This window comes from Neomonachus schauinslandi, chromosome 2, assembly GCF_002201575.2.
Source record: "Neomonachus schauinslandi chromosome 2, ASM220157v2, whole genome shotgun sequence".
Classification (NCBI taxonomy): Eukaryota; Metazoa; Chordata; class Mammalia; order Carnivora; family Phocidae; genus Neomonachus; species Neomonachus schauinslandi.
The window spans coordinates 110,354,634-110,377,046 of NC_058404.1; the positions used below are offsets into that span (position 1 = coordinate 110,354,634).

Here is a 22,413-nt window from a genome sequence, read left to right on the forward strand (position 1 = left end):
AGTCTCTTCGTGTCATTGGCAATATGCTAAGAAATACCTACTGCTCCAGGCACCTGGGTGGCTCAGTCGGTTAAGCGGCTGCTTTCAGCTCAGGTCATGATCCCAGGGTCTTGGGATGGAGCCCCGCATCGGGCTCCTTGCTCAGTGGGGGAGTCTGCTTCTCCCTCTCCCTGTCCCCCACCACCTTGGCTCGTGCTCTATCTCTATCTCAAACAAATAAATAAAACCTTAACAAAAAATAGAAAGAAATATCTACTGCTCTAAAATATGTGATATAGTATGTGGAGGGATATGATTTATAGGATTAACAAGATATGCACATTAGGGAAAGAATACTAGAACAAAGTGAGCAGATTGTGACATTTTAATAAACAACCTGGAATTTAATTTTAAAAACATTACAGAGCATAAAAAGGATGTTTTGTTGGAAACTAGGTGGCTTCCCAAAGGTGAACGACAGGGAAAATAGAGAATTAAGTAATCAAGTAGCAGCAGAAAGAGATGACTAAGTGTGGTAGCTCATATTTAGAAGATCAAATGGTAAGGGTACATTCCCTGCCTGTGACTAGGAATAGAATGCTTTCAAAAATATCTTTTTCAGGTGAGTCAATAAGTAATACCTCATTCACAGAAGTGCTCTGTATGCTGTTAATATGCTGACATGGAGAAATAAATAATATAGCTGAGAGAAACTATTTTTGATGACTCCTTAAGACACTAATCACACACTTTAAGCCTGATGATCTATGTAAAGGACAATTTGAAGGAATGTACTTCATTCCTATAAACTAAGTTAAATATTCATTATTCTATACTCATTTGTTTCAAATAATTGTTCTAAATCAGCACTAATTTATAAAGGTACAGCATTAAAGAATTGTAAGAAAGATATATGTCTTTGACATTTCACTGTTTGTCTATATATATGATCTTAAGATCTCAGGTATATATAAAAGGATTATTAGCTCTTTAAATTACTTAAAACTAATGACAGATTAAAAAAAAAAAAGACCTTCTAGTAAGTGGAGATATAATTTATTAACCATTAGATTTTTGTCTCAAAGTGAATGCATTTAACATTTGACAGTTATAATAAGTCTCATCATTAAAAATATTTTCATGGCTCCTTCAGTGACACCACTAGATCTTTATTGCATTTTAGCATAATGAGTTAGGCTACACAGAGTATTAATTAAAAGTTGAGTCTTTAGAATCAGATAGACCTGGATTCAAATTCTAATTCTGTTATTTACTGGCCTGTTAATCTTCCAGAGCCTCAATTTCCACAACTAGTAAATGGGAATGATACTAATAATCTATCTCACACAGTAGTTGTATGAATTAAATAACATATAAGAATGTGTAATCAAGTGCCAGAATATACTAATTGCTACCTATTGTTTTTATTAATACAAAATGGCGAAAGTGTGACACATCAATGAAATATGAGCTCAATTTCATTTATGCAAAAATATTCTTTTTTTTAAAGATTTTATTTAATTATTTATTTGAGAGAGAGAGAGAGAGAGCTAACACAAGCTGAGGGAGAGAGAGAGGGAGAAGCAAACCCCCCTGCTGAGCAGGGAGCCTGATGTGGGGCTCAATCCCAGGACTCTGGGACCATGACCTCAGCTGAAGGCAGACACTTAACTGACTGAGCCACCCAGGTGCCCCTACAAAAATATTTTTAAATGTATATATCATAAAGAAAGAAATATAATTGTACTGTGTTTAAATATTCATAAATCTGATAGCTCTAAGGAAAACATGAGTAAAGTTTTTAAAATTATGTTTATTAAAGGGGTCTCCTGCCCACCCTTACATATATTTTCTTCTTTAAAGTGAAAAGGGGCACCTGGGTGAAGGTTAAGTGTCTGCTTTCACCTCAGGCCATGATCTCGGGGTCCTGGGATCGAGTCCCGCATCTCAGGCTCCCTGCTCAGCGGGGAACCCGCTTCTCCCTCTCTCTCTGCCTCTCCCCCTCCTTGTGCTCTCTCTTTCGCTCTTTCAAATGAATAAATAAAATCTTTTTAAAAACTTAAAAAAAAAAGTGTTCCCTCACAAAGCAAGATGTGGCAATAACAGCAATCTACAGATAACACTACAGTCAAACACAAAATGCATGATGTTGGTCAACTTTAAGAACCAAAAAGGTCAGAGGACAGAGATCACTTTAGGATGGTGTGGGGGGGTTCAGTAGCATCCCCCCCAAATTTCACTTCCATTTGGAATCTGAGGATAGGGCCTTTTCTGGAGATAGAGCTTTTATAGATGTAACTAAATTAAGGACTGAGATGAGATCACATTGGGTAACTCCAATCAGAGTGTTCTTAGACAGAGACACAGAGGAAAATGCCACATGAAAGCAGAGTTTGGAGTGATGTGTCTACAAGCCAAGGAACAAACACCAAGGATCGCTGACAGCCACTGGAAGCTGGAAGAGACAAGAAAGACTCTTCTTTAGAGTATCAGAGGTTGGTATGGTGCCGCCATCAAATTTTCACTCCCAGAACTGTGAGAGAATAAATTTGAGCCACCAAGTTTGTGGTAATTTCTTGTGATATTCCTAGGAAATTCAGTGAAGCTGGAGAAGGAGTCACTGAAGAAGGAATTGGAGCTGATCATTTGTTTGGATTCAGTTTTAGTAGGCAGAGGTTGACACTACTTTAGGTGAGAGGCTCGTGTGTAAGGGTTCATGGAGGGCAATACAAACAGTGAGAATAAAAGAGTAATACGCATTACTTATTTAGAGAATACTACCCGAAGTAACTTGGCAAAAGTCAACGTTCATGATGGTGAGCAATGGCAAAAAGTCCAGGAAGAAAGTTAGTGTCTAAACAGTGATCAAATCAAGGCTAGACATCTTATTATAAGCCTTGTAGGACTTAATTGTTTCTACTACTTCCCTCCTCTTATGTAATTGGTAAATCTTTACATAGGAGTATTTTTATGAGTCAAATAAGTTGGGGTACCCCTTTGTTTATTTCTGGGAGAAAAAAAATTCTAAGAACAATTCTCTGAATCAGTTTACCAAAACACAGGCATTGTCTGGTTTGGATATAAGTCTAAATTATTTCCAGAAAAAAAAAATGTGAACTTGTTAACATTTGGGAAGACTAACTCTACTCTTATTATGAAAAAGATCCATAGTTAGATGAAGTATCTGTCATGTCATACAAGGAGGAAGTGAGGAGCCCCACTGTCAAGAATTCACAGCCAAAGTGTGACAAAAGGAGATAATAGATGGTTCCTCTACATTTCATCGTAACACTCAGCCATTCTGGAGTTCTCTTGATTATCATTAGTACACATCATTCCAGAGAACCAGTGGAGGAGTTTGTACAAACCATCCATGCACAAACCTTTGAGTATGTGGGACACATGGGTCACATTTCTACAGGTATTTTAGTTACATAAGTGTTATCACCCCTGAGCCCCACCATATAACTTACTGCTGTGGAGCTGAGTCAGCAAAGGTAGGGCTCAGCTCATGATCCTATGAAGATGTAGAGGATTACATTTACAGCTGTGTTTTCATCTGCACGGTACAATACTCAGGTTGAATTCCCATTTCTATCTTTTCCTTCCATTTCTCTGCCATGTTGTTCCATCAGGACTTATTTATAGTATGACTGAGCTATTATAACAGCTTTCATACTGGGTTTACATTCCCCATCTACCACTTAATAGCTGTGTACTGTGGAGCAAACTACTTAATGTGTTTAAGTCTTAGTCTCGTCCTGTTCAGGTGAGCCTTTCCTCACCTGAAAAAAAATGAGGGGAAATCAATAGCCTAGCTCATGTGGATGCTATGGGAATTAAATGAGACAATGTACCTAGCATTGTGGATGTTTAGTAAATGTTTTCTCCTCTGTCAAATATATGTGCTTCCTTCCAATTTCTTCCTAATACACTCCTTTAGTGTATCACTGCTGGTTTAATCTTTGTGAAAATCAGATTTGTTTCAATCATTAATCAAAATGTTTAATATATCCTAATTTCCCAGACTTTTCAGTTAAGAATTCAAACATTCACAGTGAAGCCCAGTATGTTTTAATGCATGAGCCAAATCGAATGACTGGATTATTTTGCCACTCTGTGTCTCTCTCTCGTGCTTTCGCCTCTCAGGACCTTCCATACTGTTCCTTCCCCACTCTCTAAAACCTGTGCCACCTTCCTATTAATCTCTCAGTTTTGGCAAGTCCACGGGACTGTGCTAGGTCTCTCCTTCCCTAGCTCCCAAGGCAGATATGAAATGTGGATGACATAGTGCCTTCTGTTATACTTCATTTAACTTCTACATTATCTCCCCGTCTATAAAGGCATAAAGGCATGCCCTGTGTTCACCTCTGATGCCCCAATGATAGCAGTGATAGAACTTTACACACAGTTGTAACATCACTTTTACTATCTGTTGATTGGATTCATGAGCGGATATCCTGATTACTATACCAAGTTAGCCTGAAAGGACATCTATACTTGGCTTGAATATTCTTTTGAGTATTGATAATACTATCAAAACAGAAGAGATGTAAAAAAAAAAAAAAAAGGCAAGAATTGGCTAATACCTTTAAAATACATGTGGCTGCACTTTGTCCATATGAATGGTAGGTTCCATGAAAACATTTTAAGCCCATAAAACATTGAAGCGTTGGCAATATCAACCAGCCAAATTTCTTTATACTAATTCTTAGCACTAAAAGTCACTTCACAATACTCAAATATATTGTATACATAAAAATTTTTCAACTTGAATTTCTTTCTGGGGAAAAATATGTTATTAAGTTTTTGGCTAGGTCTAAAGGAAGCAAAGCTTCTTCTCTCACCATAAAAGATATTCTTGATCATTAGCCAATATTCCTCTAAAAGCAAGACTTCTTATCACTAAAAACTCTAATCTATAACAGTTTTAATAAAAGTATACAGGATATTATAGCTAGATCTTATATTAGGCAATGAGCAGGTCCAAAAAGCTATTTTATATAAATGGAATTTCTTTAATCCCACTCAATACTTTGAATGCATTGGCACTGGAATTATTTAACAATTATTTAGGAAATAAACTATTTTTAAATTAAATAATCACTCTAATTTATTTGATTTATAAATTTAGATTTGCATGTAAGAAGTTTGCTTCAAGTGATACCACATGCACTTTGGATCCTTCTTGGTAGATAGAATATTTTATATTATTCATTTTTCCCTATATGCTGAAGCTCCTCCTAAATAATTTTAAGGGTTATTTTTATTCCTAGCTACCTTCAAAAATCACATTATAACTATCAATTTCACATATTTTTTAACCACATCTAAAACTTATCTTCAGCCAAGAATGATATGAAGTACATTCAGTCAAGCAGTCTTAATTTTAACAGGTTCATGGTAGTTAAATGTCAACTTACAAAGAATTATTTTTTTCTCTGTGTATTCTTAGAAGAGAGATTAGTTTTGGTAAAATATTTATATGATGCTCATTAGAAAATTTAATGATACTAATAGGTCTCAACAACAGCAGCAAAATCATTAATAGGATAAGCAATTTATGGTTTTAAGCTTCCAAGTTAATAAAATCTACACACTCACATGCATACATATACAACTCCATGCTATTTCAAAAGAAACAGATTAGTAGTAGGCACCCAGATTTAAATATTAAGCAAGTTGCTTCTATCCAGTTAAGAAAAATTAAAAGCAAAGCTTTCACTCCAATAACTTCCTCTAAAGGTACCTGAATCACTAAGTGCTTCCCCATCAATAAAGTTGTCACCGAACTGTTTAAAGGCTGTTAAGAAAGATGATCCCACAAAACAAAATATGATGTACATATATGAATACTAAAATTAGCTGGCAAGTATTAGGATGGAACACAAAATTATTATAATACTTGGAAATGCTAACTTTGGCAATTATTAATTTACTTATAATAACGCACTGACCAAACATTTTTTCGTTCTTGTCATAAGTTCTTACAAAAGCTGAGATAACTCAGTGCCTATTACCAATCGGTGAACGAACTAGTTCCAAATAACGACACCTCAATGTAAAATTTCACCTTCTGATTACATCTTGAAGAACCTAAAAATCTACTTTTACTATTTCTCAATAAAAGCAATTATTATTGAGAATAGTACTATTCTTTTCAACCTGACTAGTTTTTTAGTTCTTTTATCTCTGCAGTGAGGGACTCCCTAGTGTCTTCTATGCTTTTCTCAAGCCCAGCTAGTGTCCTTCTGGTTGTTATTTTAAATTCCGGTTCAGGCGTATTACTTATATCTGGTTTAATTAGATCCCTGGCCGTGCCCTCTTCTTGTTCTTTCTTTTGAGATGAGTCCCTCCAACTTGGCATTTTGTCTAGATCTCTGTCTTGTGTGTATTAGGAAAGCCTGTTAGGTTTCCTGCTCCTGAGAGTAATGCTGTATTAAGAAGAGGTCATAGAGGGCGCCTGGGTGGCTCAGTTGTTAAGCGAGTGCCGCCGGCTGAGGTCATGATCCCGGAGTCCCATGATGGAGTCCCTCATCGGGCTCCCTGCTCAGCGGGAAGTCTGCTTCTCCCTCTCCCTCTGTTGCTCCCCCTGCCTGTGCTCTCTTACTCTGTCTCTCTCTGACAAATAAATAAAATTAAGAAAAAAAAAAATCTTTAAAAAAAAAAAAGAAGAAGAGGTCCTACACTGTCCAGGGCCTGGTGCTTCAGGAAATGTCTTTGGTGTGTGCTGTGTGCACTCTGCTGTTGGGTTTTGGCTGCTCTTTCCCTCAGATTAGTCTCGGCAGAGTTTCTCTTTGCCTGCAGTGGGGAGTGTTTGGACCTTCTCCAGTGTGTGGCAAGTTTTAACTAGTACTATTCTTTATGGCAATAATTTTTCAAACATATACATTTGACCAAAAGCGGTACTATTGAAATTTGGCTACATACCTCATTTGCTGCATTCATGATTTTTTGGCAGATTTTTTTGTTCAAGAAAAGTCAACTGCTCTAACTGAAGTAGAGGTAAGGAGCCAGAAACCCTCGTGGAGGGACAGACCCTGCAGCACAATGCTCCATCCCCACGCCAGGCAGTCCCTTGTACTCCTTTTAGAGCAACAGGCTTCTCAACGTTTGAAATCCACTACCTTAGATAATTTTTATCAACTCTAAAACTATACAGAGCATATTTTATGACTTAAAGAATCAAATTCTTACGTTGAATTAGTATGACTTACATGCTATTTTTAACCTCATCTAAGCCTCCTCTCCTCTGGACTTATGATTTATTCTGATCATTTGAACCAATCAGAAACAGAGATTTCTCAATATACCATTGAGAGAATATACTTCAAAGTCTTTCACTTTGAGGCATTTTAATTTTAAAAAGTATGTTAACATAACTAAAACACGTATTAATAATAATTGTATTATCAGGTAGGTGTTTTTAACAGATGGCCAATTTCCAGTGTCTTTCCCCTTTTCCAGTTCTGTTATTTAGTAAGACATTAAAGATAACACCCATTGAAAATAGACTAATCACTATCCTCTTTCCCCAAAGGACAAAAGTAGGTGTTTTGAAACAGAGGTGAAAAAGTGACTTTAAATGTTAAGAGGCTGTCACCCACACCCACTGTACCAGCTTAGTCCCTGAGGAAAAGGACGGCTTGTCTTTGTGTAAGACAATGGAGACCAAATAAAAATCTTACCTTCTTCATCAGAAACATCAAGAACCTCAGTCATCGTCTCAGGAACATTTAGCTTGTGTTTTTCAGTGATAGTCTGGAAAGAAAAAAAAAAATCATTAATACGCAAGTTAAAATCAAACAAAAGAGAAAAGAATCACAGAGGAGGTCACGTGGATAGCATCAGCAAGCCATCAGTCCCTGATCATTTCATCTTCCTACATGTATGTTCTGGAAGCTTATTCTGTTCCATGAAAATTCATTTGTTCTTTCTGAAGATAAATGATGATTGATCCCAGTGAAGTTGTACAAGAAGAAGTTCATTATTTTGAGTTCCTATTTAAAAAATAAATTCTTTAATGATGGCATTAATAATTAGTCATATTAAGAAAGCAGACGAATGTTTTCAGGGCTTCCCTAAAATGAACTAAGTAATGTCTCCAGAAAAGCTTTAAAAAGAAGCAATGAACATACGTAATTTATTAAAAACAAAGCCATTGGAAAAGAAGTTGTAAACAATGTGAAAGACAAACTATTTGGGCGGAAAACGTGATGCATCTCTTCTGGGATCAGAGGATCAAGAGTAGAGAGTCAATCAAATTGTAGACCGTTTCATTGGTCTACAATTCTGGTTTGTTGCTTATTCGCCTTCCACAAAGGCACCCCAGAGTTGCCAAGTTCACTGCCTTCCATTCCTGATGGGAGATGTAAGGTTAAGAGACCAGATTCTGGAGACTGGCTGCCTGGGTTCAAATTCTAACTTTGTCATTTCTTAACAAGTTCCTTATTTCTCAATTTTCTCATCTATAAAACAGGGATAATACTACTACTTCATAAAATTGTTATGAAGATTAAATGAAATAATATACATACGAGTTCTAAGAACAGTGCTTGGACTATGTTAGCACTCAATAAATATCAGCTAGTGTAACATCATTATTATAATTGTAATTCAATATTAAATTCATCTTAAAACTGAAGAGCCTCTGAACTTTTTAGTCATTCAGGCACTCAAGAAACATTTTGAGCACCTACCACATGCTGGCACTGTTATAGACAACCAGGGATACCACAGTGATTTAAAAAAAAAAAAACAAAAAACAAATCACACTACTTTAAATATCACCTACAGACTGTCAAGTCTCAAATCCTATCTCTAGTGTCTGCACTGAAAATGTAGTAAGTGCACTGAGTGGCATCGTTTCGGAAACTCTAAAAACCTAATCTCTCAAAATAAGTCAAATCTTCAACTAAAGTCACTAAAATATAGGGGTAAACAGGTTGTCTTAGGTTTTTAAGCTTTGCTACATGGATACTACAGACTTTTTTGAATGGCACCAACTTCTTTTCTTTCCCAAAGCAGTAGAGAACTTCAAATAGATTTACGAGGAAATTCAACTACTTTGAAAATATATTCATATCTACCTGTATAATATCCGTGTGTCAAGAGGGACTGATGAAATCATAATGTGACACTACATGCCCTTTCAGTTATTCCCCATTTCCTCAGAAAACAAGCCAGACAAAGTGGCTCAGAAGAGCCGGGTGATGTAGTAAGGAGAGGCATGGAGGCCTCCTCCTCTCTCTCTCCATGCTGCAGCCGTGTCCCCAGGTCACATCCTCTTACACCTCTAAGTTTTTCCATATATTCTTTCCTTTACCAGAAATATTCTTCTACCTCTTTTCTTGGCTCATAGTAGATGTAATTTTCTTGGAGAGACATTCCCCAATCCTCCCTGATGAGTCTGTTTCACTGTGATTATCTGATGACATGGGATACACCACACCATACACAAGGGTCTGTGCCTTATCTGCTCCCACATGAGAGAGTGAGTCATTGAAGGGTCAGTTTGTTTCCACAGAACCTGAAACCTAGCAGGTGCTTCTCAAATATATATCAAATACATCAATGATACATAATTAGGCAAAATATACATAAAATCCACATAACAACTAAATAGATTTTCTTTGGGGTGATAAAACAAAGAATGGGAAGAAACTGAGAAAGTAAGGAAAGTCTCATGTTATCCTGATGAAGGCACAGTTGGAGATTGAAGTATTGAATTCAGCTTTCCTGCATGTTGCTTATGATGTTTAAATAATTCTGTAATGTCTTATTCACTGAAAACTAAACTTCAGGAAAGACAAAAGCATCCATTAAAAATTCTGCATAATAATAGCTGGTCAATAAGTATTTCTTAAACTTAAGAAGACTATTATATCACTTAATTATTTTATTTTTAAAGATTTATTTATTTATTTGAAAGAGAAAGACAACATGAGCAGGAGGGGGTAGAAGGAGAGAGAATCTGAAGCAGACTCCACACCGAGCGCAGAGCTGGATGCGGGGCTCAATCTCACAACCCTGAGATCATGGCCTGATGCGAAACCAAGTCCAATGCTTAACCGATTGCACCACCCAGGCGCCCCCTCATTTACTTATCTTAATAGTAATTAATTTATAAATTTAACATGGATAAATTAAAACCTGTGTTCTATATCCATGGTTTTCAACTCTAGCTGCATATTAAAATTATTAGAGAAAATTTTAAAATACCATCACTTGGATACCATCACAGAACAATTAAGTCAGAATCCCTGAGGGCTCAGCTATGAAAAAGTTGCTCAGATGGATCTATCATGCAGCTCAAATTGCAACCCATTTGGAAAAGTGTATAAATTACAGCAAGTGATTTGCATTTAAAATATAGGACAGACAGTGACATCCTATTAAGCTAATGATAACCTATTAAGCTTTTTCTGAAACTTTTTTTTTTATAAGATTCTCAGTGTAAATAAAATGATTCAAACATGTGAAGGGATATCTACCATATTAGACTACACCAGAAAGTTTATTTTACGGAGATGTTCTAGAGTATTTGCCCTTCTTAGGAAACATTTCACAAGAAGATGCTTCTCTATTTGAAAATAAGTGATGGAAATATTTTTTAAATAAGTTCTATTGCCTGACGTACTTAATTTATATTTTCAGACACTGATAATAGGACTATAATTTCCTTAAATTTCTAAGAGTGGACTGGAATTTCTAAGAGTGGAAATACCATTGCTTTAGTTTGGTCACTGAATACTATCAAAGTTATTACCAGCAAATATATGTGGCAACAGAAAAAGTACCACACAGTGATCACACTGGTCACAGATATTTTTCTGTTATAGATCATAAAAATGCCCTCTATATGCAATGTAGTGAGTATGCATTTGTTCATGATGTAGCACTGACCTTTAGAAGACCATCAATAAATATTTGTTGAATGGATGATAAATAAGTCTTCCTACTCATGAGTAATGTTATAAGAGATATATATTTTCCTTTAAAATGGAGTGAACTTTGAAAACTTGATTATCAAAATATAAATATGGCTTTATACAAATGCATCTGAATAGTACATAGAAAACAAAGATATAATTAAATGATCATGGGCAACTCCGTCTGCTATAGAACCTAAGAGTTTATAGTCAAGATTAGAAACCACTTCAAAGTTAAAATGGGTAGTGTACTATGCACAAATTTAATAGTATGTAATTAAATCAGATAATACGGCAATACAAATAGGATAAGATAGATGGAAGCCTTAATAATGAGTTTTTAATATTTATTGTGATGTGGAAAAGATGTAAAAAATAAAACATGAATCCTTAACGTGCTGTTTGTAAATAGATAATATCTGGTTTGTTTTACGCAAAAGGAAGTGTGCGTAGCCGGCCTCCACTTGGCCCGCACCCCTCGCCAACTATTTCCTTTGTATCACATACTCACCAAGTCACCCCAGCGTGATGAGTGATCTTGGCTAATATGCTACCTTCTAATGCCCACACACAATGGCTCCCATCAGTGGGGCAACAGGCTAAATTTGGTTTTGTTCCCAAACGTATTTATACCAATTATACATGTTAATAGAATGTCTATAATAATTTAAACAGTATGTAAATATTTTTCTACAAAAACTAATGTAAATGGTTTGGAAATCTCAACAAAGGTGAGTCACCAAAAATAATTTGTACTCAATTAGGTGTAGTTGAGACAATTAAAGCAGATGAGGGAAAAAAAAGTATGTCAAAAGTTTAAAAAGGTTCTGCACTCAGAATAGTGTCACTTTAAGATAATATACAGGATGAATTTGGGGTGCCTGGGTGGCTCAGTCCGTTGTGTCCAACTCTTGATTTCGGCTCAGGTCATGATCTCAGGGTCCTGAGATGCAGCTTTGTGTCAGGATCAATGCTCAGCAGGGAGTCTGCCTGAGATTCTCTCCCTCCCTCTGCCCCTCCCCATCCCCGTGCATGCTCTCTAAAAAATAATAAATAAATCTTTAAAATATATATGTATATACAGGATGAATACTATCAAGATATAGGTTTTATAGGATATAGTATGTAATATCGATGTTCTTTGTGCAAGAATGATCATTTAGCCTCCTTCTAGTCAGTGGACCTATATTCAAAGAAAAGATCTTGACTCCACCTCAAGAGGTGTCCAATGACTTCAGGTAGATTTACTGCACTGCTATTTCTATGATTCCCATTTTAACTGACTTAGAGCCTCAAATAAGATTTAGGACTTTGAATATTTACATTTCTTAACTGTCAAAAATTTCCCTACTCTTTAAATGGTAATATAAATAAAATGTCATTTTATTTTAGTAGTTTATTCAGCAATTTATGATGTCATTTTTATTTTAGTAATTTGGGGTCTACATATCAATGATTATATGCAACTTAAACCATGATCATTTCAAAATTATGCAAATAATACAAATACTCGATGACAGCTGATTAATAAGTAGAGGGGTGAGTACTATCTCGGTCTTCCAAACTGCCTTAGGCAATTGAGCTTGGTGGCTTCTACTGCCAGAAATGTGTCCCACGCACTCTGATGCCCATTCCAGCAAACACACAATGACTGTAATCCTGGGAGAATGCTAAACTGCCTCATATCCCCTGCTGGGTTCCCAAAAGTAAAGTTAGAAAAGCAAAGGTTAAGGAAACAAACCACAATTCCAAAATGTCTCAAAAATTTCTGAAGCAGTGGTTTCTCCTTTACAGACTGCTGCCTTCCTCTTCTCCCTACACAATGACTTTATTCATACTTTGGGGTAAAGAACTTCGGAAGGAGGATTAGCACAGGAAACTTTCTTTGACGGAAGAGAACTCACACAGCTGCTCAAAGGCACATCGAACAAATCCAATGATGTGAGATTTGTATTTTAGTTGTGTAACTGTAATTACATTTAAATGGTAATAACATCAAACTAAATTTAATTTTATTGATTTTACATAATTATTTGTCTAGTGTGCTATATCGGCCCATCACCAGTGAGCAATTCCAAATTTACTTTAGAAAATAATATTGAATATGATGCCTCCATGGAAATCAACCAAAAGCACTATTTGGGTAGGTTGTTTTTAATAGAAAACTAGGTGAAAACACCTCTTTCACAAAATTCATGTTAAGCTACATTTAGTGGGTGGCTGGGTGGCTCAGTTGTTAAGCGTCTGCCTTTGGCTCAGGTCATGATCCCAGGGTCCTGGGATCCAGCCTCGCGTCAGGCTCCCTGCTCGGCGGGAAGCCTGCTTCTCCCTCTCCCACTCCCCCTGCTTGTGTTCCTGCCCTCGATATCTCTGTCTCCACCAAATAAAAAAAATCTTAAAAAAAAAAAAAAGCTACATTTAGTAAAGCCAAGATCAGTAATGTCAGAGTGGTTAAGAACATGGACTTTAGAATCTGACAACCTAAATTTGAATCCTAGATCTAGCCTCAATGCCTGCCATATCTGTAATCACTAAATACTCATTTTCAATACCATTAATATCATTATGTGAAAAAAAAGTATGAATGAAAATCTCTTCCCAAAGAGAGGAAGTGCAAAGTAAGAAGGCTCACATAAGAGACAGGAATAAGTTCATATTTTCAATCCTTCACCCCAAACAATTTCACAAAACAATAAAACTCAATTCTAAGAATCAATTCTAAGAGAGTCAGGAAGTAAAAATAGGGTAGCGTCAAAACACGTTACCAATACAATTAACCATTTAGACAAAGGGGGTACTTGTTTAGTTAATGTGGACAATGACTTCTTACCCCAACTAAAAGCAAACATGCCATTATGTTTTATATTTGTTTGTCAGCTTTTTACCTAGAAACTTGATTTCTAAGTAGAGTGGTTTTTATTGGGGAAATGCTCAGCTGGGCAGGGCAGAGAATAATAGTTACCAGAACAGAAGAAAAGCTCACAGGGAGCTCTAAAAGTAGTTTTTGTATTCCACTCAAACTAGATGTGGCAGAGATATGACTCCACGTCTAATTTCTGAAAGGTATCTGAACTTGTTTAGTCATAGTATTTAGCAAGCTAATTGCTTCTCTTTTCAAATATAGATCTATATAGTTAAAGTCATTCACTCTAAGTAATGTTTATGGGCCTGGGATCTCTTTGAAACTGAACATGTGAGTTCCATAGTTTTGTTGATGTTAAAGAACTTATTTTCTTATAAAACGCAAGTCTCCTCCTCCACTCCCATTAAACTGTAAGCTGCTTGGGGGCCGGGGGGGGGGGGGGTAATGTTTTCACCACTGATGACTCTTCAGCACTCAGCATAGAGCTCAGAGCATATTTTATATACAATAAATATTGAAGGAATGAATTAGTTAATGAAATGAATGGAAGAAAAAGCAGTCAAGTAGCAAAAAAAGATGCAAGCTTGCCATCTAGTGGTCACTTGATAAAAATGTATGTACATGATAACCAGTGATCTGAGCTAATAAAGATTACAGAAAACATGACTCCCAAGAACAGATGTACTTGGCCAATCTTGCCACTACAGTCTTCACTTATCTGTGATTTTCACATTGTTTCAAAGATGCCAAATAAAGACACATATGTATAGGTCCCTAATATGAAGATTTTCCTGGTATAAAAAATGATTATAGTAAGAAAAAGCCATTAAGATTCAGCCATATAGAGCAACTCAGAAGTATAGTGATGGGTAGTGACAAGACTTGTTTTTCTCCTATATAATTTATTGAAGCCATACTTTAAATCTTTTAAAAATATTGTGGTGTATTAGCCAAAGGTTTTAAGACTCTGCTTGAGAAAACAAGCAGTACTATTCTCTCCCATTTAAATTCAGGCTGTGTCTCACAGTTCATTAATAAATCATACTCCACTCTATTAAAAATTTCACATCAAACCAACTGTATTCCATTTGCCTCAATGTCAACAGGGACTTGGTGTCAGTCTGAAGAATAAGATTCCTTTCTTTTTCCACATATCTGTCAAAAGAAACAAGTGTTCTAAAACTCTATACCCATCCTTTCCAACCTAAGGCATTTACTAGAACCCCATTCAGATATTTTATGTAGATTTGTGATCTTACTGTCTCTAAAGAACATCTAATGTTCTACCGTCACTCTATTTTTCTATTTTGAAAGAGAAATTAAAGAGCTGCTGTTCTTAGAGTCCATGCTTAAGAAAAAAAGTTAATAAATAAGTGCAAAGAGAACAGCACTTCTGCTTTCAGCTGTGAGTCTCCCTATGGGGAGGCCTCCTTTAAGCTTTGCACCAGTGCTCGCTTCGGCAGCACATATACTAAGCTTTGCCCCAATTGAATGGGACAAGAGCCTTAGGACTCCCATGTCTTCACTCTCCTGGAGTTTCTCTGGCAAAGGCCGTCAATGATCCCTGCTCCTCCTAAAGAATCAGCAGTCGTATTCAAACCAGCAAAAATAAAAAATTTTAAATATATGCCCTGTCATGATACAGATACAGTTGACCTACTAAGTACAACCAATTTCCTTTTTCAATAAAAAATGATCATCAGAAATAAGAAGAAAGTAAGGAGGAACCGTTCTCACGGGAATGCATTTGACCCAGTCATCAGCACAGTATCAGGAGGATCAGGGTCTTTCCAGAGGCTGACGTGACCTCCTGACTAAGATCAGCAGTTTGCTCTGGAGTGTCCTACCACTTTCCCAGTGGTAGGTGTCACACCCCACTACAGTGAAAGGGCAGAGCAGCCCCCCCCCCCAAAAGAAGCAGTCGGAGAAAAAGGAACTAAATATTATACAATTACGTTTACATTTTATATGGATTTATGTTAACGAAAGGAAGCTAAAACCCCCATATTAGTTGTGTAAATGCACTTACCTCCACATACTTCCATGGTGTACTGTATGTATATTCACCCAAAGAAGTTCCAAACCAAAAGTTCAACACATTTTATAAGTGCAAAAGTATGTGGCTTGAAAGCCAAGACAATGGAACCAAAGCCCATCAGCTCCTTCTACTCACCGTGGTGGTGGTGGTGACCTCCTCCGTTACAACCTTCAGGGTGTCGACCACGGAGATGTAGCCCAGACGCTTAGCAATCGCCAAGGCGGTGTTGCCATTCTGAAGAGAGTGAAAGAAAGAGTGAGAACTGAGAGGGAGGACTGTGCTGTGAGCCAATGAGCTCACCGGCTCTCCCCATGAGCCAGCATTTCCTTCCAAAACAAGGCACAGCTTAGGAAAATCACTAGTTTTTACCATTACATCTGAATCTCTTTGTAACTTCTTTAGACTATAGCCCGGGTCACCATGGTAACAACAAGCTGCATCTGCCTGCTCTTCTAATAAGAAGCACTTGACGCTTTAACCCTGAGGTTGTCAAACATCTCTACAAATATTCCACTGTGTTTAGGAAAGTACCTCTTGAACTGAGGATGCAGCCTCCAAAAATTATCAGGCAGTACCGAGGACTGCTACTCCTCGTCAGAGGTCAGGCCATCTGCTGCAGGTAAGATGTTACCACGGGGAACTCAGTCACATATTTAGCAGCAGCTGTGCAGAAGCTCACAGTGCAGCAAAATAACACAAGCAAGGAACTCCAGCTCCAGCGCCGGCCACTGGGGGATCCCGGTTTGTTTAATTGCACCGCTTAGTTTACATTTCAATGGCTCCACGTCCCGAGGAGCTTTGTCTAAGCCAGCAGCCTCGCCAGCCGGGCTCCCTTAAGAAGGCCGAGAGGGCGGGGTGGAGTCGCGCTCACATCTGAGCACCAGCTGGACGCAGAGCACGTTCCAGCAGCCTAAGCGCAGGGCCCCGTTCCCCCGAGAGAGACGGCCGAGGCAGGCCGACTGCTCTCCCTTCCCGGGAAGCGCTGCCGGAGAAGTCACGCTGATTTCGGGAAAGGCTTCCCAGAAATCCCGGGCTTTCCGGAGTGCTGGGGGCTTATCGAAAGGGGAATGTGTCGGAACCCGGCTCAGACAAGGGGCCGCCGGGGCGGGCGAGCAGGGGGAAGCGGCGGCGGCGGCCGCGTGGTGCGGGGGGCCGGCGCCTGGCTTACCGCGGTGGTGGCGTTGGGCTTGGCCCCGTGCTGCAGCAGGACGTTGATGATGTGCGTGTGGCCCTGCTGGGCGGCCTGGTGCAAAGGCGTGTAGCCGTTCTGTAGGTGACGGTGGCCATGGACCCAGCAGGATTTGCAGCAGGAGAAGGAAAACTAGGTCAGCCTTCATGTTGAGTTTCTTAGTATTACTTACAACGAAACCATCAAGGATGTTTATTTGGAGCTCAGTTTCCCCACCAACCCCATTTCTCAGCAACAAACCCTCCCTCTCGCCTTATGGTCCGCTAAACAAAGCGAAAAGACTAGTTGATGAAATAGGAAGACTAACAAACTCCAAATTACAGCTCTTATTATAGTTTAATTAGCATTAAAAACGGGTATGCTGAGAGATTTATAATGACAAAAGAGCGTTATCATTTCTTCCCTGGGGAAAAAGAAAGTAACATGTTTTTAACTGAAAGCTGCAGACGGTAATACAAACCACACTGCCCTTCATGACTTTTCTAATAATCTTTGCGCCAGCTTTAGGGATTCTAAATCAATGGAGGTAAATCTGAATCGGCTTTGGTCAAAGAAGGGCACGCTTAGAGAACGGAAGATTTCATTGGATGCTGAGTGGGCCACAAAATGAAGTTCTTTTTAACATTCTGGTCTAAACTGGAAGTTTCGATGAAAGCTCTGCAATCCATGATTTGTGAGGAATTGCTACTGAGGTTAGTGCGCAGCCAATCTTGCTCAGAACTCTGGTGGTTGGAGGGTACGGCGAAGGTTGGCTGCGTATTCACGTTAATTAAACACATGGCACTGGAATCCTTGGAGGCGAACAAAACATTAATATCATTCATTGAACATTTATTTTGTGTCAGATGCCAGACCTTGTAGTTGTCTTTTAATTTTTATTGTCATCCTAAAAATGAGGGTGCTTGGTACAAAGGAGGTGTCTCAAAAATCATGAGTGACTGAGTGAATGAATAAATGATTGAATAAATGTTTTCTTCCCATTTCAGAGATGATGAAATGGAAAATAACAGTTAAGTAATTTCTTTGCAATCATTCTAGGTTCAGAACCTGTGTGGATCATGATAGCCAATGGGTATCCGACAACTTTTTTTTATTATCTACCTGCCTCACCCTGATAAAATTTTATCCGTTGTTTGGGTTCTAAGTTCTGAGTAGCCTATTCACACCATAAACTTGTAGGAGTATATGTCCTTTTTATCTCGTGTCACTGCTGCCTCATGCATGACCAACATGCATTTTTGCCACTCCTGTCTACATAAAGTGTCTGTCTGTATACAGGAGGTGCCACATGGTTCCTTCTATGCTTTTGCTGTGGCCTTTCCATCCACGGGGATGTCCCTGTATTTGTGAGAGTCTATCAGTCTGCGTGTCCTTCAGTCTGGAACATCATCAGCTCTGCCATGTTTCTATATATCCCTCCAATGGCATCACCCCAGGAAACCTGGAAATAGAAGCCCATGACAGGGTCTCTGAGAAACTTACTGCTATTGCAGGGACTCTGCTCTCAAATGAGGTGATCCATGGACATTTGAGAAGCATAAAGTAAGTGGTATTTTTTTCCCTGAAAATTCTTCTTCATCGTGTTTACAAATATTCTACCAACCAAACTTGTTCACCTCTTCAGTATCAACCAACTTAATTCATTTAGCAAGCATTTACTAACCACATGCTATGTGCTGAATAGGAGACACTGTGCTTACATAAATTAATAATGCCAGAGTAGCATTCTTGCCCCCAAGAGCTCACAATTTACTGAGTCCTCAATGCACACAGTGTCCAGGAAGGTGTCTCCCAGGCCTGATTTAACCTTTACCTGAAGCCTCTGGTGCATGAACATATTTGCTAGGGAAGTCTGGAGCAACTTAAAAACTTTTATGGGAACATTCGGTTGCAGCTTATCCACGGTCTTAGGCCCATTCTCCTAGGAGCTCTAGACCCAGTTCTACCAACTTCTAGCGTATTCCTAAATCCCTCTAACCCTCCATTTCCTCGTTTACAAACTGGGAATAGCCAAGATTTCAAGTCTGGTGAAGGATTATATATGTTGCCCATGAAACTTAAATTTATCTAAAGTTCTATGGAAATGCTGACAAACATTTCACTTTTTTTCTTTCTCATTGAAGAGCTCTATGATCTTTGCTGTATATTTTATAAAGAAAAGTTTCTTTTACATGCTGACGTTCTAAACGCTTTTTGCAAATTAATCATTTAATTAACCAAATCTAGTTTTCCTCAAGCTGATGTATAGGATTTCATTTTAATTTTAAACAACTAATAGTCTCATAAAAAAGTTCACTTTTCCAGATTTTTATACCAGATCATGAATTTTTGAGGACTAAAGGCAATACATATGTTTACATTTTCATAGCAACAAAACAAATTTTTAGTAACCATAGTTACACGAGATGTGAGGCAGAAAACAAATCCTTTTCCAAAATTGCCATTCTGTGTGAAAAAAATTCTGAAGTGTTTATTAAAAGAACATCTTTCGATTTATGTATCCACTCCCCTGAAGACATATTAAAAGGTATATTTACTTCTAAAAGCAAGTAAAATCTACAGAGTTCACTTTAAAAAAAAAAAAAAAAACCCTGAAAAATTAAAATGAGATTTTTCTCTTAACCAAATGTCTATGTGAATGCATACCAAACCCCAGGTAGGTAAATGATGTTATCTAGACAATATGTATGGCTTGTAAATATTATTTCAACAAACACACACTTAACAAAAAAATACGGTAACTGTTTTCAAGTTCCTCCAAAGTATCATTGCATAGCTGCATTTATTCCTTTCAGGAGAAGACCTAGATTCCAATAGGAATCTTTCCTGTATGATTATGTGTGATCTGACTCAGCAGAAAATGGTGTTGGGTGCTGATGCCTGAGAATTCCTATTAGAGCTTTTAAATAAGCCCAAAGTACAATTTCATGAGAACTCAAGAATTGCTCAGAACCTAGGCAGCTGCTATTCATGCTAGAGTCAGATGAAGTGTGGAATCTTGAATATCAATAGTATTGTTTATAATTTTAAAAGTAACTATTTTTAATTCATCTCTAAGTATGGTGATGTACAGACACGATTTTGTTTCTGCTTCTGAGAGAATATAAAAAGACTGACTTCCGTATCTTCTTATGTTTCTAATTGTTAGCATTTTGAATGATGACTTTGAAAACTCACACTAATTTAGTTGAGCCCACTCACACATTGCATTAAGAATTTCTGATACATAAAATTAAAAAAATAAACATGTAATTACATATTTCTTTGGACCAAGGAAGTTGGAGCTGCAAGTTATATTATACATAGTAGCAGAAGTTGTATTATTCATTTCTCTTTCCCTTGAAACAATCTGAGTGTACTGAAGTGTGGTGTTATGTTCCAACCTTGCTTTGCTGAATAGGACCCTTCAGTTACCGCTGGGTAAAAACATTTGGGATCAAGTCAGCTCTGCGTTGTCCTTGACAACTTCCAACCCAGACCTTACACATCATTGCCTCACTAAGCATTACCATGTGATATTCCAAATGTAACAGAGTTGGTGGGAATGGTGGGGATGTAAACTGGTGCAGCCACTATGGAAAACAGAATGGAGATTCCTCAAAAAATTAAAAATAAAAATATGGTCCAGCAATCCCACTTCTGGGTATTTATCAAGAAAACAAAAACACTAACTCAAGAAGATATATGCACTCCCATGTTCCTTGCAGCATTATTTATAATAGCTAAGATATGCAGCAACCTAAGTACCCATCAATGGATGAATGAATAAATAAAATTGCGGACACACACACACACTCTAATATTATTCAGCCATAAAAAGAAATGAAATCTTGCCATTTGGGACAACATGCATGGACCTGGAGGGCATCATGCTAAGTGAGATAAGTTAGAGAAAGACAAATACTGTATGATCTCACTTATGTGTGGACTCTAAACAAAACAAAACAAAATCTGAACTCATAGGTACAGAGAACAGATTGATGGTTGCTAGAGGCAGGGGGTGGGGAGTTGGGAGAAATAAGTGAAAGGTATCACAGGTTAAAAAACATTTTTTAAGTGAAAGAAAATGGATTTAAATGTTACATGATACTGGATGTCCTATTCTCAGCTATCTCCTCTATATTTAGACGGAGGGATCATTCCCTCAGGGGGTCAAGAGGAGGTGATTAGAACATACCACATCTTTTATAATGCATCACCAGTAAAAACACAAAGAGATTTAAAACTATGTACTAAGAACAAAAATGTTTAAAGGTGCATTTAAAAAGGAAGCACTATTGTTATTCATAGGACCGTAATCAAAATGTTCAAGTAGTGTGAGAAAGCATTATAAAGGTTGTAGTCTAAGGATAGATGAGATTTAAATAAGTAAAAGAGCATCTTAGGAGGGTAAAATAGGAAAATATTTAGTTGGGAGAAAGTGAAGCACGAATAGACTAGTTCAGTTGTAGGGAAGTTATGAAGTGGTCATCTGGCAACCTACATTACATCAGGTCACATTATAGAGGCTCAAAATCCTGGAAAAGGATGACTAGATCAGAGAACTCCTCAGGAGAAGGAAGCAACAGGATTTGATAGCAGGTAGGAGAGTGAATGACGACAGATAAGATTTTAGGTCTAATGAGTTGCCGTTAATGACCTGTAGTGATGTGGAAGTTAGAGCAGTGTACACAGTTAACAGTTAAGACCTTTGGCCCTGAGCCAGATTGTCTGGGTTGGAATTCCAATTCTTCCAACTAATACTTTGTGACCTTAGATAAGTTATTTAAATTCACTATGTAAAATAGAGATGGTAATAGCACCTGACTATGAGGTGCTATTTAAGGATTAAATGATTTAATATATATAAAGTCATATATAATGTATATGTGACTCCTACCACGCACTTAATGAATATTAGTTTTAAAATTTAAAAAATGAGAGGCGCCTGGATGGCTCAATCAGTTGGGCGCCAGACTCTTGATTTCGGCTCCGGTCATGATCTCAGGGTCCTGGGATCGAGCCCCACATCGGGCTCCACACTCATCAGGGTGTCTGCTTGAGATTCTCTCTCTCCTTTTGCCCCTCCCCACACTCACATGCTCACTCACATATGCTCTCTCTCAAATAAATAAATAAAATCTTAAAAATGAAAGGCACAGAGTCTCAGCTGCCTGTCTATATTTCCTCATGTGGAAGGAGGGGGTTTCAGGAAGGGGGACCAAGGCCTTGAAACAACATAAAGAATTGGCCAGAACATCAAAGTGTTCTATCTAGCAGGCTTCTTTTTTTCTGTAGTAAATTGTTAACTGGATAAGAGCTACTTAAGCTCTATAATAAAAGTAGTTCTGAAGCTAACCTACATGGCTGACAGAGGCTCTGAGAATGAAAAGTCTCAAACACCTGCACAAAACTATACTGCTTATTCAAAGTC

At 37.7% G+C, this 22,413-nt stretch overlaps 1 protein-coding gene across 1 annotated transcript in view; it reads right to left on the reverse strand.

The window, feature by feature from the left end:
* The window catches only part of ANK2 (ankyrin 2), a 220,910-nt gene that overhangs the window by 68,557 nt on the left and 129,940 nt on the right, over window positions 1–22,413 (reverse strand). Inside the window, exons 20-23 of the mRNA XM_044913085.1 lie at window positions 16,980–17,078; window positions 15,947–16,045; window positions 7,668–7,740; window positions 5,729–5,782 (exon numbers count right to left, since the gene is read on the reverse strand). Of these exons, the coding sequence (XP_044769020.1) occupies window positions 5,729–5,782; window positions 7,668–7,740; window positions 15,947–16,045; window positions 16,980–17,078 (325 nt within the window). The remainder of the gene's footprint in view (window positions 1–5,728; window positions 5,783–7,667; window positions 7,741–15,946; window positions 16,046–16,979; window positions 17,079–22,413) is intronic.